The following is a 17620-nucleotide window of genomic DNA, read 5'->3' as shown; positions in this document are numbered from 1 at the left end:
TTTTATATACCTAATTAAAGCTATACATATTTGGCATATCATTCTGTTTCCGTGTAGAATATTTTAGCTAGCATAGGTATAACGTAATATATTCTTTATCACTCTTTTATTCATGTTTTCATTTCACTACTGTTAGGCCTTATTAACGTTATTAGCATAGCATTCTGTTGTGTGTAAAATATGTTAGCTAGTTAGCTAATATAAACTCAGAAAAAAAAGTTAGGAAACTTGTGTTTGGTGGATTATTTCTCTGTTGTTACAATGCTAATTGTCATTGTATTTTACATCGTTGGAAAGCCTGTTTATTTACCTTCACAATGATGTCCAACTTGTAAGGATCATGCATTTGTTGGATGAGCAGCACAGCTGATTATGTGGGTAGCGCCCAAGAAAAATTTGCCAAAATGCTTTGACAATGGTAAACAGTGTATTCTCCTACTATGCTGATTGTTGAACCGATGGAGTAACAGCTTTTGGTGGGGGCAGTGTCATGGTGTGGGGTGACATCTCCCTCACTGGCAAAACAAGGCTTGTCATCATTGAAGGCCATCTCAATGCAGTGAGATATCGGGATGAGATTCTGCAGCCAGTGGCGATCCCATATCTCCACAATCTGGCACCTAACTTCATCCTCCAAGATGACAACGCTCACCCCCACAGAGCCAGGGTTATCACAGACTACCTCCACAATGTGGGAGTAGAGAGAATGGAACGGCCTGCCAAGAGTCCAGACCTCAAACCCAATTCAACACTTGTACGATCAGCTTGGGCGTGCTGTACGTGTTAGAGTGACCGACACAACCATGCTGGCTGACCTGCAACCAATACTGGTTGAGGAATGGAACGCCATCCCACAGCAACGTGTGACCAGGTTGGTGACCAGCATGAGGAGGAGGTGCCAGGCTGTTGTGGCTGCGTATGGATCTTCAACCGCTACTGAGGCTCCTGACGGTGTATTAAATTAATAAAGTGTAAAATAGCCAATATGTCTTGTTTGTTCCTTGTTACAGATAGAGAGTTCAATCATCCAATCCACCAAATAACTCAAAACAAGAGTCAACACCAACAGGAGAATACACTGTTTACCATTGGCAGATAATTTTGGCAAATTTTTCTTGGGTGCTACCCACATAATCAGCTGTGCTGCTCATCCCACAAATGCATGATCCTTACAAGTTGGACATCATTGTGAAGGTAAATAAACAGGCTTTCCAACGATGTAAAATACAATGCCAATTGGCATTGTAACAACAGAGAAATAATCCACCAAACACAAGTTTACAAACTTTTTTTTCCGAGTGTAGTTAGGCTACTATTTTTATGTTTTCAGGCGGCTAGTTATTCTCCTATGCAACCCCCACTGACTACATAAACACTTTGAATTGTCCTTATCACCCTTTGTGACATGTTTGTTATCATATTATATACCTACATAAAGCTATAAATAGTTGGCATGTCATTCTGTTTCCGTGTAAAATGCAGAGTTTTCTGCCGTGTTTTCATCATTATTCTCTTATGCAACACTCTGTCTGAAAATGTTTCACTTTTAACCCTGAAATGTCCCGGGTGTCCTCATGGCTGTCCTCTGCTGTGGCAGATTAATGGTGGGAAAAGGGAGACGCCATTATACGTTAGGCACTGAATGAGCTCACTGATCCAAAAAGTGCAGTTTTTGTCATGTAAATGTGAGGAGAGGAGTGGGCACAGCCCGGACTCAGTCTGAAGTGAGCTGAGGGAGCTGAGAGTGAGACTTTCCCTCTGTATCCAAAAACTTACACAATTCTTCTTTTTTACACTTAAAGGATTATTTTGGGTTCCCAGCAGCCTCTGTGTGTCGACCGTCTTTTCTGCTAATGAGGTCCACTTCACCACGACAGCATCTTGTTCACAGTAAGTGACGTCTGAAGTTAGAATTAGCATGTATGCAAAGGACTGATAAATGCTAAATATGCTACAGCTGTGATACCCGGTGGTCCTTACTATAGTACTACATAATACATAGTACATAATACTATAGTGAGTATACTATACTATATGTGTTTTAATGGAGTTTCAGGGGGTCAATGAACAATCTAATTTCACTTTCGCTATACATTAAATAACGTTTCTCCTGAATGTAGACAATAAGTGTATAGTTGAATAAACATATTTCTAAATATTAATAGTATAATGATAATAAATAACCTTAAATCTTTTAAACTGGGTTATTTGGTACAGTAAGGAGGTAAATGAAAGAGGTTACTGTGGTCTCATATATGCTTACTTGGGATTCTTTACACACACTGATGTCCCAGATTGTAAAAGACGTTATTTCAACAGAGTTCATAGGTTGCTATATGGTTGAGGTGGAAAATAAAACTTTCAATATGTCATTTAATATGTTGACATTGGATCCACATTCAATAAGGCTCATGTTATTATTAAATGAGGACTGGGAAACAGACACTTTAGGGTTGTGTGGGCGAATCAGTGTTGATTCAGTGTCAGTCATGATTGAAATTAAATTATGTTCAACATTAAACATAACAGGCGCTTTCAATTTGGTTTCAATGTCAGGCATCAGTCTCTAAATTCAATGTATCCTCATCCTCATGCAACGGTTTGTTATGTATGATATCTTATGAAAAGTTATTATTAATTTTTCCTCGCACTCGCACTGCAAAATGTCCAGCAATTCGGGCAACCAGTGCGTCTGCCCAAGCCCCTGCAGAGCAGAACCTGTTTAGGCAACAACTATTTTGTTAGGTTTAGGAAAATATTGTGGTTTGGGTTAAATAACTTATGTTTATTACATACAATAAGTATGTTTATTATTTAATTTACGTATCTGGCATTAGTTAAACGTAAGTTACTCAACGAATGTAAGTTAAAATAAGTCAACATTGACCTTTGGTTTCACAGGTTTCACACGGAACAACGGACTCCGGGGTGAAAGTCCTGTGTTTATACTATACTATACTTTTACTGTCACTTAACATCCTTAGCGGCAGCCCTGCATGTCCTGGCTCACAATTTCGTGGGTTATATACGAATTGCAGTGCTTTACTTTTCGTAGGTATAAGTACGAACAGTGAATGAGAACGGTCTGCAATATTTCTGCCTAACAGTAACTTACAGTTGATTCAATCCTATCTGGGTATGAACTCCTGCTTTAGGATGCATTTTATAGGATAATAAAGAACAGGAGATTTTATTCTCTAATCCACATTTACAATAGACATAACATATAATATATGCCACTTCCCAAATTGCTCACATTAACTGCTGGGAGTCACTAACACTGAAAGCTCAAATCGAGCCTGAAAAGTGCTTGCACTCAGGGAACCTTCGCACAAATTAAAAGTGAATACAGTAGGTGGGACACTCCCTTCCAGCTCCTCCTCCAACATGTGAGAGGGCTGTTTAGAGTGGCAAAGTGCCAGAGTGTCAGCCAAGGAAGCCAGAGAGTTGTCTCCGCAGAGGTTTTGTTCCCCTCGAGAGAAGTTAGCCATTGTATCAAACCAGATCTGGTTGCTAGGAGCCTGGCTGTGTATGTCCCCCGTTCAGATTGTGGTATGTACTTTGAAGAGGAAAAGGCTTTTAACTCCTTGAATCCCAGATTTGTGTCACAGGTTCACCATGGGTACTGATCTGAGTCTGTGTGAGTCCAGTTATAAGTGATAGAGTGTAGTGCAGAGACAGTGATCGAGAATAACCTTTAACATCTGCTGTGTGGTCTGTTGGAGACGAGAGAAAAGAGCTTTCCAGAGAAATAAACAATACCGATCGCTCTGACACTAGCCCTATCTGGAACGCCTACTACTCCCTTCAACAATGCAACACAAAGTCATTTATCAAACTATTAAAAAAAATAGATAAAGGTTACAGTTATAGGAAAAGCCTTGATTAAAAGCAGTGGAAAACCTCAGTGTCTGAAAAGTGAAGCCAATGCTGAAGTGCCTTAAACTTGCATTCTTTCTAATATCCAGCAGGGGGCGAAAAGAAGTCTGATTGTATGAGAAAATGAGCCTACTTCTCTCTTGATTTATTACCTCAGTAAAGATTGTAAACATGAGTTCATGGTCTCAATCACTAGTTTCAAGTCTTCTTCAGTACAGCATGATGTTCATTTAGTAAATTATGGTCCCATTTAGAGTCAAATAGACCATAAAGCAGAGTATGCTTTAGGGCATGGCTACCTTGTGATTGACAGGTCGCTATCACAGCGCTGTTTTCAGTTTCTTTAAAAGTTAATTGTAACATTGTGGACGCTTAAATGTGTCCTATTCAGTGTTCGGTTGTACTTAGGTCCACCCTCTCGTGTCACTTCTGGTTCCAAAAAACCAAGATGGCGACGGCCAAAATTCCAAACTCAAGGCTTCAAAACAACAGTCCACAAACTAATGGTTGACGTCACGGTGACTACGTCCACTTCTTATATTCAATCTATGATTAATAGAGGTGATTACCTAGGAAACAATGTGAAAACAAATTAAAATCTGTCTAATCATTTATGTGAATCCTGACCTAAACTACTGTCGAGAGATTCCTGGTCCAGTGGAAGAATTAAAATGTGAGTGTTAAAGGAATGTAGGGATGTAAAAGGTAGTAGTTTGTTCAGTAATTAAAAGACCAAAAACATAACACGTTGCCCCAGGGGTTCAGTGTGTAAATTAGTTTGTGCTAATTTGATTAAATGCAACTTTGTTAAGGAATACATACTATGTGAGCACAATATAAATGTAAATAAGAAAGAGTGGTAATAAGGAGTTATTTGGTGCAATAATTACAACTTTTGTTTTTTCAGAACATTTTGTATCATCCACAGGTTTATATAGGCAATGCAGTTAACCAAGTTATTAACAGGTCTGATACCACTAGTGGGTGATGAAGAAATGTACATCTGTGTATCATCTGCATAACTATGAGTATCAGGAAGGCCAGAATACCTTAGTAGTATACTCATACTGTGGATGGATCCATGTGGAGGTTTCACAAAAGCAGTTATCAATGCCAGAGGGAAACCGCAAATGATTCACCACCTAAACTCTGTTGAGACAAATATGGTTAAGAAGAAAGAATGCTGGTGTAGGACTTAATTTGTGTCGTTTCTCATGCTATACATTTTTATGTGTGTAATCACACCAACCAAATATTTACACTGACAGTTTGGGAATTATTTTAGGGATTCATTATATTTCTCAGGGCCAATTATGAGGTACTTGTAGTTGGTACTTTATGAGGTACTTGTACTTTACTTGAGTATTTTCCATTTAATGCTACTTTATATCTTTATATATTTTTATCTTTTAACTTAAGTTACAAGTTATTCTCCAGATTCAGATTAAGAATTCAAAATTGAATCAACAAATAAATAATGATATAATTATATTAAGAAGACTTTATTGATCCCTAGGGGGGAAATTCACAAGCTACCCAGCAGAATAGAAAGTAATATATACATGATATATATAGTTAAAGGTTCTTTCTACAGGCCCTCTATAGCTCACCTGGTACAGCGGGCGTCTCATGTACCAAGGCTGAGTCCTTACTGCAGCGGCCCAGGGTTCAAATTCGACATGTGGCCCTTTGCTGCATGTCAACACCTCTCTCTCCCCTTTCATTACTATCTTTATACAATCTCACTCTCACTATCAATAAGGCGTTGAAAAAGCCCTAAAAACTTTAAAGGTTCTCTATACAATATTCAGACCACTAATATAGCAGCAAATAACTATTTGCTATGTAAAGATATAGATGAGTAATGTCTCCCTGAGCAGAAAATGAAATCGCTCTCCCTCTGTGTGTGTTGTAATCCGAGCTTCTCCGTGCATTGTTAACGTAGCTTGCTAGCTCACGCCGCTCTGCACTGCGGTCATACAGCGGTTACAGCTGATAACGCCGTCCCGACTAACGCCGCTGTTGCAGAAACTAGCACCTACCCTCCAGTTAATGTCATGTTAACACTGTTAGCTCTGTCAGAACTGTTGCCGTTGATTCCACTGTTAGCGTTGTTAGCACCGTTAGCTACGAGCTGCCGGCTCAGCTGTCGCCATGTTGAGAGCTGTGTGGAGGCAATAGAAATGCTCCCAATCTCACATTTAGCACCTTTAAATTACAAGTAGCCAGTTGGAATATTAATGCAATGTACACATGAATACATCAATAATTATAATACAATATACATTATTATAAAATGGGCTTTTCTAAAAAAAACGAGTACTTTTATTTTTGATGCTTTGATATTAATACTTTTGTACTTTTACTTAAGTACTTAAGTTTACTTACCTACTTGTAACAGAGTATTTTTACACTGGGGTATCACTACTTTTATTTAAGTAAAATATCTGAGTACCTCTGCTGCCTACCTCATCCAAACCTTAACCATAGTGGTTGTTATGACCGATGTAGTGTTTTCTGTCATTCTTTGTTTCAGGAAGCTCTTGATCAGCTAACTTCTCCTGTCCAATCAGTGGCACCCGATCAGAAACGGTTTCATTTGTAACGGCCATAAGGGTAATTTTGGAAGGTATGATGGAAGATGTACTGACAATGGGTTGGGTTGTAAGGCAATGAAAAATGACCTGTTTTGTTGTAAAGGATGGAGGATATTTAAACCTGTGGAGTTGTGGGTTGGTCTCCACCATCTAGTCCACTCTAGCTTTGTAAGCTCCTTTTGTAAAAGGCTGTAGAAACACAATTAAACGCAGTGAGCACTAGGATTGAGTGTCAGGTTCAGTGTGCCACGCTGGTCCCTCTGCTCAAGGAATTACCAAACTGGTACTTCACATCTTCTACAAAGCGAAGGAAGTGGCATTAACTCCGAGAAAAGATATGTGGCAATCATAATGTTCACATCAAATATTTGATGAGAAGAAAATGTGCCCGTTAGTATGAGCACTCGATTGTGTAAACACAAGAGTCACAAAGCCGTTTCCCATAGCCTGCGGGCAGTGTTCTGCTCCGTGTGCCACTCCCAAGAGCCTGGGAGCAGGCCATGGAAGGAGGGGCCTGCCTTCCCTGCTCTCAAGCCCACACAGGTGAACTCGTGTTGGGGTGGAATGCAGCAGGGAGGGGGCCTTGACACACGGAGGTGTGGCGCTTTTAACTTCTAATAAGGGTGGGGAAGAGGTAGAGATGCAGGAAGGGAGTTAACCCTCTCCGTCACAGCTACTCACCTGGATAGGGAAGGGAGAGTGTGTGTGTGTGTATGTGTGTGTGTGTGTGTGTGCGCAGAAGCTAAAGGGATCAAGTCACAGCACACTCAGTCATATTCACTCATTCGCTCTGAGTCTCACTGTCTCTCATATCTCTCTCCCACACACACTTTAAAACTCCTGCACACACGCAGAGACACACACACACACACACTCGACTCAGCTGAGATTAAGGACAAATAAGTCAATATTTGACCAGACCGGACTGTACTGGAAGGAAGAAACAAAAGACAGAAAAGAAAAGCTGCAAGTCTATCCGACTTTTCTTTTTGTAGCTTTGAACTTAAACGAGGATTTGGAGAAGACGTTTTTTTCCTTTCTACAGGTGGATACAAACTTTTCCCAACTCTTGGGTCAAACTAAGCAAGCAAAAGATTTTCTTATTTATTGTTGGACTTTTGGACTCGGTCTGGGCGAGAGCGCAGTAAGAGGTTTGTTTGATCAGTAATCTCTTTGTATCCAGTCATACATTTCCTCATGGCTCCATTGTTTTCAATGCCCTTAACCTTAAATGTGTTCTACTCTGTGCCGCTTTGCAAAATGTACTGTTGCTTATTCTGCTGGTTCACATTTGCGTGACTTTTGAGTAAGGTGAGCGGTTACAAAGCGTGCGTTATGTAACTTTTATATCTCGGCATGTGGTTTTAGAGTTGCAAGACTGAGCTCTGGGCAGATTTGGTTTTCGCTTTGTGCTTATTTTCTCTTTTTTTGTTATTATTTCCTGCATGGTTGACCGTATCAGAGCACAGACTATAATGCATCACAGGTGAAAGAAACTGGACCAGAACAAACAGTAGAGAAACAGCTTGCGGTTGTCTACTGATTTTGACATATTAAGCTCGGCTGTATTAGTTTGCTTTGTGTTATTTATGTTTCTTAAGTGGAACGTAGTAATAGCTTCAAAGGATGGGATTTTCCAGGTGTGTGTAGTCGTGATTTAGCTTCCTGTCAAAGGCAGGTCACCGAGCACGACCCCTACACCTGTTACTAAAGACCCCCACCCCTTATGGATGATGTCATGGCGGGGGTCAGCCCCACGCCCAGTGGTGGTATGTTCACCTGGCAGGCATCTTGTTGTCTGTAGAGACAACTACGGCTTTAAACTCAGGAAGAATGTCCCCTCTTTTTGTGCACCACCAAAGCAAAAACAACATGAATGACTCAGTTCTATTTTCTGTCTTTTGGAAACGGTAATTAGTGTCTCCCAGTTTATTGTCAGTGTCATAAACGCCTGCGTGTCTGTGATTTTGTCTGAGAAGGAGGAAAAATACAAAGTGCTTTTTCTCTACTCGGCTCGTATTCCGTGACTGGTGGTCAAGTTTGGAGGATAGTCGCTGGTCTGTTCTGTTTTTTTCTCCTGACCCATCTCAGTCAGTGATTTATGTGACACCGCACACACACACACACACACACACACACACACACACACACACACACACACACACCTGTAGGCAGCTTCACAGCGAGGTGCTAAGGTGCCTTTCCCATGTGTTGTCAGACTATGTTTTTAACTCGCACAGGCCATTCTCTCGCCTCGAGGAGAAATTCCTCCTCGGAGTTGTAAATCTTCAGAGCACAAATCATCATTTTTTTGTGGCGGCACATTATTCAGTTATCTGCCCACTGAGACAATTACTGAGACATTTCATGCCACATAGTGCCCTTTGTTCACTCTCCACCTCCTGTCTTTAGTGGAGATCTTTTTTTTTTGCAGCTTTCCTGTCTATCAGATTGTTCTCTAGCCAAGATTCCAGCATAAAATGATAAAGTGGTTTTATTGTGGCGAGTCTAGACGCAGCATGCTGCCCGGTATAGTTCCAGGTCCCACCCTGTGTCGGTCCCTTCCTGTCGTTATTTTTTTTATCACATTCTATCATGCCTCAACATGCTCTTTATAGTTCTCCTCTATCTGAAATGAGCTATAGCAGATGATTCACCCATTTAAAATGTATGAAAGGCATTACTTAGCCACCTATATCCAGGTTTAAAGGGCATGGTCATATTATAATTTTAGAATAGGAGAATAGAACACCCTCCCACCCCCCGACAAATAGCCAATGGGATTTTTCCATTCAGTTTTGGATTATTCGCAGAAAATAAACTGTGGCAAGCACAAGTTTATGATACTTACACATTTTGTTCCGTAAAATAATCTTCACAAATGAACACCACTTTTTATGATTTTTGAAGTGTGAATGCATCGCCAGAAGTAAAAAGCTAACGTTACACCATGGTTGCATGAGCGCGAGGATACACAACGAGGCTGTAAAGGAGGATGAGTCGGCGTGATGACGTTTAGTAGTCTCATTTAGCCTCTTGTTAGCAACCGCCTTTTTTAAGACATATTAAGGCTTCAAAATTCACAACTGGGGTATTTATTGATGTATTTTATGTCAAAACATTAAAATCTCTTCAGCTTGTGTTAACCACAGACCTTATTTCAGGCATCTCACTAAAAACCTATGCAAAAAAAGCATTGACTTCCAGACGAGGGAACCAGAAATGCTAAAATGCTAACTCATTCCCGGGTTTTAGGACTCATTCCTGGAGCACTATGCAGGACCACAATCAAAATTGCTTGATTTCCTTTGACAAAAGTTGTTTCAAAGAAATCTGTCGACAGCTTTTTTCGGCGGACATTTCCATTTATCTCCATTGTATTGGGGTGTAGGCAGAAATCTCAGAGATAGATATCTTACACGTCACACTGCTAGAGCTGAGTTAGAATTACATGTGTAATTTGGGTGAACAGATCCTTTAAAATTGTATTTATGCCTATACTCAGGTATAAAAAGAATGTTTATGTATTTTTGAGTTATTATTGAAGAGGACAAATGTTTAAAACAGGCTGTTTGTAGTGTTATTTTCTGAAAGTACAGAGTGTCTTTCTGTTTTCACAAACTGAGGTGAAGGTAAGGGGAGTGTCTGGGCCTGTTCACTTTCTCCGAGGCTTGACTGAGGGAAAGTACAGGTGGTTCAAGTTACACCATAGTCTGCAGAGATATCACCAGAGGAGAAAAGTCTTTCTCTCTGTAACAGTGGATTGTAGCTGTATAGTGTTCATGTGCATATATGAATGTATTTGTTTGTGTTTGTGTTGCAGGAGGGAGATGGGGAGATGGACGCTATATCTCTCAGTGGGGCTCGGGCTTCTAGCCGTCCTGTTGACCTGTTGTTATGCTGAAGGTGAGGAAGCCCCGAGTCATAATTTAATTTCACTACAAGTCATTTATGGACCTACGTTATTTTGTATGCAAGTAGTAGCCTAAATAGGATAGTTGGCGATCAATCAATTACCATATTTTTAGTTTTAGAGACTTGTCATCAATGTCAAGAGGGTAGTTGACAGTAAGTGAATCAATAATTATTTGTTTAAGTCATTTATCAGAGAAAGTTCCTCACAGTTTCTGTTTCAAGACTCTGAAATGCAGGGATTTTCAGATTTTGTTCAATTAAAAATTGAACATTTCTCTATTTTTCACTGTTGATCGGAAGAAACAAGCAATTTGAAAACTTCGACTTGGCCCTGGGGAGATTGTTAATCGATGTTTTCACGAATTTCATTGGTCATTATATTGACTAAATGATTAATTGATGAATCATAAATATAATATACTAATATGATATCATATAAAAACATATTCCTTAATAATTATAATAATAGTTAGATGCAGCCCTAAACTTAAAGAGGACCTATTATGCTCATTTTCAGGTTCATACTTGTATTTTGGGTTTCTACTAGAACAAGTTTACATGCTTTAATGTTCAAAAAAACGCTTTACTTTTCTCCTACCAACTGTCCCTCTGTCTGATCCGCTCTGTTTGAGCTCCTGCCCACTGGCCCACTGTTGTGATTGGTTAACCGAACTAAACTCTTCAGCCTCCGCTCCAGCTCCGCTCTAACTAGCTTTGTTTGAGGGCGTGCCAAACTAGCCGCTAGGCAGGTGTTATGCAAATGTCTTACTTGGTGACATCATCACGTTACAGAAGAAAAAGCAGGACTTCACGCGAGGAAGGTTTCAGGTAGTTCAGGAGCGGTGTTTCTGTGGGGGGGAGTTTGTAACTTTGCAGACCTTTTACATGCACAAAAACACTATATAACACACTGAAGTAAAGGGAAAACACACAAAAGCATAATAGGTCCTCTTTGATAAAGCTCAGTTAAACCACTATTTTAGACTGATGTGTGTATGGCATACAGTATAATATTACTGATGGCTACAGTGTATACATTATATGTTCTGTATTTATGAAAGATCAGGGCCTTTTTATATCTTTATGTTATCTACCTGTTTGTTTACTACTGTATCGCTGTTAGGAAGCTGTTGCTTTCAGCATTGGTTTCGTTTGGAACACAGTCAGGAGAAAATCAGATCTGTTTAGTGTTACTGAAGGTATTCTAGCTATGCTTCATGGGTTTGATTCTCACTTTGTTGCCTCTTTGTGACTCTGACTCTTCCTGGCACCTCCAACCCCCCCCACCCTCCCTCCCTACAGTGAACTACTGCTTCGCTTCCAAGGCCGGGACCTGTTCAGAATGCCTGCAGTCTGGGATACACTGTGCGTACTGCTCTGATGAGGTGAGAACACAAAACAGCAGGAGTACAAAAGAACTGGATTCAGATCTGTCAGTCCTGAGACAAATCATTATGGCTGTGGCATTCCTCAGGAAGCCCCAAAGGGGACATGATTCAAACACATTTTTTTAATGCAGTTATCTCAAGATCACAAGTTAATTGTGTTGTTATCTCAAGATAACGAGATAATTATCTCGTTATTATGAGAAAACAAAAAGTTGTTTTTCTTTTATTACTTATAATGTCAAATCATCCGACGGTAAATGCATTCAAATGACCCAGATCGAGCTGACAGTGATGGACTTGCTGAAGTTGGCGGGATGATACACATGCGACTACGTTCGGTTTTCAAAATAAGCTGTTAACAAGGGTGGTTCTACAGGATTTACTAATCAAACTTCCTGTTTGCTCAGAATTTTAATGGCCCTCGCTGTGACCTGCACCAGAATATAATTGCCCATGGCTGCGCAGCTGTCATCATAGAACAAAGCAATATGAAGATAGAAAGAGTAAGTCCTCACCACTCTCATTCCTCTTCCAGTCAACCATTCTTTTTTTTAGATAAAAAAAAGTCGGAAATTGTAACTTTCTCTCTGTTTTCAGCAACAACAAATCGATACGACGCTTAAGCGGTTTCAAGTGTCTCCACAGCAGATTAGCATGAGCTTTCTGCCAGGAGAGAAGAAGTCGGTGGAAGTGGAAGTGTTTGCTCCAGAAAAAGGTCCTTTGGACCTTTATATACTTATGGACTTCTCCAACTCCATGGCTGACGATTTGGAAAACTTGAAGAGCATGGGATCTATGCTGGGTGAGCGTGTTTGTATTGGAAACGTGTTGTGACGACTGTTGAGTAAGCTGTCGCAGTAATACTGATGGTGAAGTGAATGTATTCCTGTAGCTAAGTTGGTTAAGACACTGTCAGATGACTACACCATTGGGTTTGGAAAGTTTGTGGATAAAGTGATCGAGCCCCAGACGGACATGAGGCCCGAAAAGTAAGTGAAGACATGTAACATGATCACATCGGAGAAAGTTAAGCACATACATAATGGTAGTTTAATCGAAATGTACATGCCATTTCCTCTTTCTTTTCTTTTTTGTCCATCCTCCTTCCACCTTCTCAGACTTAAACAGCCGTGGACCAACAGCGACCCTCCGTTCTCTTTCCAAAACGTCATCCCGCTGACCAACAACTTGACTTCCTTCAGCAGTAAGCTCCAGCTGGAGAGAATATCTGGCAACCTGGATGCTCCTGAAGGAGGTTTTGATGCCATATTGCAGGCTACAGTTTGTGGGGTTAGTAAGAATACTAAATACAAAGCAGATGTTGCTCTGCCTAAATTTGGGTGTCAAAATTACAAATTACAAATGAAATATGTAATTATAATTACGGCTGTCAATGTTAACAAAAAAACGTTTTAAAGCCACTAATTTCGTTAGCGCATGCACGCAATCGATCTTTCGGAGGTTGTAGCGGTCTCAGTTTGAAAGGTAGAGTGAAGATACTGGCATCATATGAAACTAGAAAAACCTAAAGAATCCATTGGTGCCATACTAGCTTGTCGCAAAGGAGGTTAAATAACGCTCCAAGTTTGCGCTAAATTTTGGCGAGGAAAAACTGTCATGGCCATTTTCAAAGGGGTCCCCTTGACCTCTGACCTCCAGATATGTGAATGAAAATGGGTTCTATGGGTACCCACGAGTCTCCCCTTTACAGACATGCCCACTTTATGATAATCACATGCAGTTTGGGGCAAGTCATAGTCAAGTCAGCACACTGACACATTGACAGCTGTCGTTGCCTGTTGGGCTGCAGTTTGCCATGTTATGATTTGATCATATTTTTAAGCTAAATGCAGTACCTGTGAGGGTTTCTGGACAATATCTGTAACTGTTTTGTGTTGTTAATTGATTTCTAATAATAAATATATGCATACTGTACATTTGCATAAAGCAATCACATTTGCCCACTCCCATGTCAATAAGAGTATTAAATACATAATTATTATAAGCAATAAACGCACCTTTGCTCAATGGTTTTGTTGCTACAGCCTTACTTAGTCTGGTAGAGCTTATGGCGGCCAATGTTAGCTAATATGAACTAACTTGGGTATAAATTGCTGGGTAACAACATTAGTGAGTCAGTTCACTGACTTTATGATTCTTCTCTACTTGGGCTACTGTTACTGTAGCAACTTGAGGAAGTAAAACTAAAAGCCACTGAGAGGCTGAGGTCGGGCCTGGTCAGCTTGGGTCCGACACGCTACCAAAATGATTCATTGAGAAGACACCAACCATCACAAACCATCACAAACCTAAATAACATTTCCACAAACATCAATCCTTTCTGAATGTTTCAGCATGTTACAGGTAAACATTTCAGTGTTGATTTTTATCATTCATTCATATCATTTATCATGATGTGTTCAAATATAATCTTGTAAAATGTCGTTTTTGGCAAGAGACTTGAATAGAAAGTTGTTTGAAGGAGATGTTTTCACAGCAATATGAAAACGTTTTTTACTGTGGTATCGAATTGGTATTGAGAATCGTGGAATTTCACTGGTATTTGTTATCGACTACTACATTTCTTGTATCGTGACATCCCTATTTTCTAAAAGCCACCGTTTCTTCTGCTCCCATTTGATTGGTATTCTTCATCTAGGATATCGGCTGGCGCAACCACAGCACGCATCTCCTGGTGTTCTCCACCGAGTCAGCCTTCCACTACGAGCATGACGGCGCTAACGTGCTGTCAGGCATCCTAAAGCGCAACGATGAGCGTTGCCACCTAGACGCAGCAGGCAAATACACAGAGGATATAACCCAGGACTACCCTTCAATACCCACACTGGTCCGTCTGATGGGCAAACACAACATCATTCCCATCTTTGCTGTCACCGACCACTCCTACACGTACTACGAGGTTGGTGGGTTTTAGTTATTCAGCTTTCACTGAAGTTCCTGAAACATGATGTCAAGTTTTAGATCATGGATTTATTTTTTGTATTGTGTGCGCTTGTCTGTGTAGAAACTCCGAGAGTACTTCCCCATCGCTGAAGTCGGTCTGCTGCAAAGGGACTCAGCCAATATCGTGGGACTCATGGGGACTGCCTTCACTGTAAAACGTCACCACTTCCATGTGTTTTTCGTGGCTTTTTTTCAGTTGCTGGCACTCTGTAGACAAGTTTGCTGATGTTCTAATATGTCCTTACAGAATATCAATACTAATACGAGAATCCGTGCAGAGGAAAAACCCAAGGCTTTCAAGACAGAGTTCTCTACCACCAATGGAATTACACAAGACGGGGTCTTTGATTTCAAGCCTGGAAAAATAGTAAGACGAAAAAACAACTGATTAAACACACAGACACACATGGATTGTATGTTGAAGACCAACTGTTGTTTTTTTAAGCTGATAGTCCTTACTTAGGTTGATATGTTGTGCTGAAAACCAATATATTAGTTATTGTTCTATTTTTATTGGCAACAGTGGGATTTGAAGAATACACTTCACTCCCTATCTCTGGCCATTATGGATTCAAAGGGGATAATGGGAGACAATAAATGAATAACTAAATAAGTTAAAAAAGGAGGCTAATTCACTCATGAGTTTTACAAAACATGAGGCAGTTAAAGTGAAAAAATCTGTTTCGCTGTAAAATGGTGCTTGGTTTTAGCTCAACTATTTTCTACATGGCGGCCGGATCACAACCTTTTTTAATTTTACAGCCAGACAGTACACTACAAGATACATCCCATATACTTTAACATTGTGTGTGTGTGTGTGTGTGTGTGCGTGTGTTTGTGTTTTTTCCAGGGCAAGTTCCACATGGACCTCACAGCCCAGCGAATGATCGACGGGAAGCCTGTGTGTCAGATGGATCCGGATGAAAAAGAGGGCACAATGAGAGTCAAACCTACAACCTTCAACGCTGCCGTCAACATCAAGGCCTCGGTTCTGTGTCCAACCTGCAAGTGTGAGAAGGTAGACGCACAGACTAACACTGAAGCGCACAAAAAAAGTCCAGATGAAGTAGCTCACTCACACTTCTTTACAGTAGATTCATCCCAGTGTCTCTTCTTATCTGTCCTCCAGAATCCCCAACCTAAAGCACCCAGGTGCAGTGGCAACGGAGACCTGGTGTGTGGGAAGTGTCAGTGCTATGATGACTGGTGAGACTTTAATTATTAATTCTTATAAAGAATTTACTATATTTTCACCTGGGTTATGGACTGTTTGAGGCTTCTGTGTTCTATAAGATCTTTTGTTTTTCTCCTTCAGGTTGGGTAACTTCTGTAACTGCTCAGAAAGTGATTCAGCTAAGGACAGCAGACAGTGTTTTGGTGAAGGCATGAAGGAAGCTTGTTCAGGCCGCGGAGACTGCCTGGCGTGTGGAATCTGCGTGTGCTACGAACCGGAAAAGTTTGAAGGAAACCACTGCCAGTACGACAAGACCCAGTGTCAAAGATATGGAGGCTTCCTCTGCAACGGTACGACGGTTTGGGGTTGTTGAATTATGTGTATGGTGTCACTATCACCACCTCTGTGAATGTTGAGCACCCTATATTCTGTTTAATTCTGTATTTTAAAGTCTCTTTGCATAACTTCAAGGGCATAGGATCAGTTTAGTATGACTTGTTTCTGCTGCCCACAAGTGGCGGAAAACAACCACAAATAGTTATGCAGGTTTAAATCGATTTTCACTGATTTTATGTTCCTGCTAATGAAAAAGTTGCAAGCTAAATTTACAGTGAAGGATTCTTCTGTGACAGCTCATTCCTTTTTTTTTCCTAAATATTTTAAACTAATCACCTAGTGACACATTATAGTAATTTGACAAGCAGTATCAGTTTATCAATCAGTGTCAAGTTCAAGAACTGGTCAAATTTTTTTTTTTTTATTGTGAAGCATCATTTTAAAAAATAACAAAACATGGTATTGCCATCCTTCTTTTACATTTAAACAAACATAGTGTCAAAAGACACAAGAAAATCACTTCAAAAAATGCAATAAAAAAATAATAAACTATATTTGAAGATAAATGAATGGAAATAGTAACAACAATAATAATAAATATGCTAATTTAAAAAAATTAAAAATAATAACAAAAATAACACAAATAAAGTTTTAATCATGCTGCATTTGTCTTATTTATCTTTTCAATATCCTATGAGTAATTTATGGTTCGACAACTTAATGCCAAAAGACACAAGAAGAACACTTAAAAAAAGAAAAGAAAAGAAATAATAAATAATAGCTAATATTTGAAAATTAATTAATTTATGAAAATAATAAAAACAACAACAATAATATGTTAATTAAAAACATAATAATAATATTAATAATAACAACAAAAACAATTCAAGTAAAGTTTTAATCATTTAATCATATTTTTCTTTTCAGTATTCTATTAGTAGTTTATGGTTAGAAACCCCCCCCCCCCCCCCCCCCCCCACACACACACACAAACACACAAACTTACATGGGAAAACACAGTTAAATCTTATTCTTTCTCCTCTTATCAGACCGTGGCTCTTGTGTTATGGGTGGATGTGTGTGTGCTGAGGGCTGGGAGGGCAATGCCTGTGAGTGTCCCAAGAGCACCCAGACCTGTCTGGACAGCAAGGGCGTGAGTAGAGCCAACAATTATTTGTGTTTGTTGATGGAGTTATCGTGTCACCTTGCATGTCAGTAGGTGCCTGACCGTGTCTTTATCTGCACCAGGGTGTCTGCAACGGGCAAGGTAAATGTGTATGCGGCCAATGCGAGTGTTCGGACTCTGGAATCGGAAAGACTTCAACCTGTGAGCCAAATTTCCAGGTGTGTGGATATATAAATATTTA

The 17620-nt window shown here is 39.9% G+C and overlaps 1 protein-coding gene across 4 annotated transcripts in view; it reads left to right on the top strand.

The window, feature by feature from the left end:
- The first annotated feature begins 1722 nt into the window (after nt 1–1722).
- itgb4 (integrin, beta 4) overlaps nt 1723–17620 on the top strand; it is a 38267-nt gene continuing 22369 nt past the window's right edge. The window contains exons 1-15 of one of the 4 annotated variants that reach the window (XM_037754877.1): nt 1723–1890; nt 10300–10382; nt 11694–11776; nt 12187–12282; nt 12377–12581; nt 12672–12768; nt 12898–13069; nt 14439–14699; nt 14805–14894; nt 14991–15110; nt 15594–15761; nt 15873–15949; nt 16059–16267; nt 17303–17406; nt 17502–17597. In XM_037754877.1, the coding sequence (XP_037610805.1) occupies nt 10307–10382; nt 11694–11776; nt 12187–12282; nt 12377–12581; nt 12672–12768; nt 12898–13069; nt 14439–14699; nt 14805–14894; nt 14991–15110; nt 15594–15761; nt 15873–15949; nt 16059–16267; nt 17303–17406; nt 17502–17597 (1854 nt within the window). In that variant the 5' untranslated portion in view covers nt 1723–1890; nt 10300–10306. Of the gene's footprint in view, nt 1891–3534; nt 3553–7188; nt 7628–10299; nt 10383–11693; nt 11777–12186; nt 12283–12376; nt 12582–12671; nt 12769–12897; nt 13070–14438; nt 14700–14804; nt 14895–14990; nt 15111–15593; nt 15762–15872; nt 15950–16058; nt 16268–17302; nt 17407–17501; nt 17598–17620 lie in introns of those variants that run through there. The other 3 variants (XM_037754878.1, XM_037754881.1, XM_037754879.1) reach the window with 3 other exon arrangements.

The sequence above is a fragment of the Sebastes umbrosus genome, chromosome 20 (genome assembly GCF_015220745.1).
Source record: "Sebastes umbrosus isolate fSebUmb1 chromosome 20, fSebUmb1.pri, whole genome shotgun sequence".
Classification (NCBI taxonomy): Eukaryota; Metazoa; Chordata; class Actinopteri; order Perciformes; family Sebastidae; genus Sebastes; species Sebastes umbrosus.
This window is presented reverse-complemented; position numbering and strand designations above follow the sequence as displayed.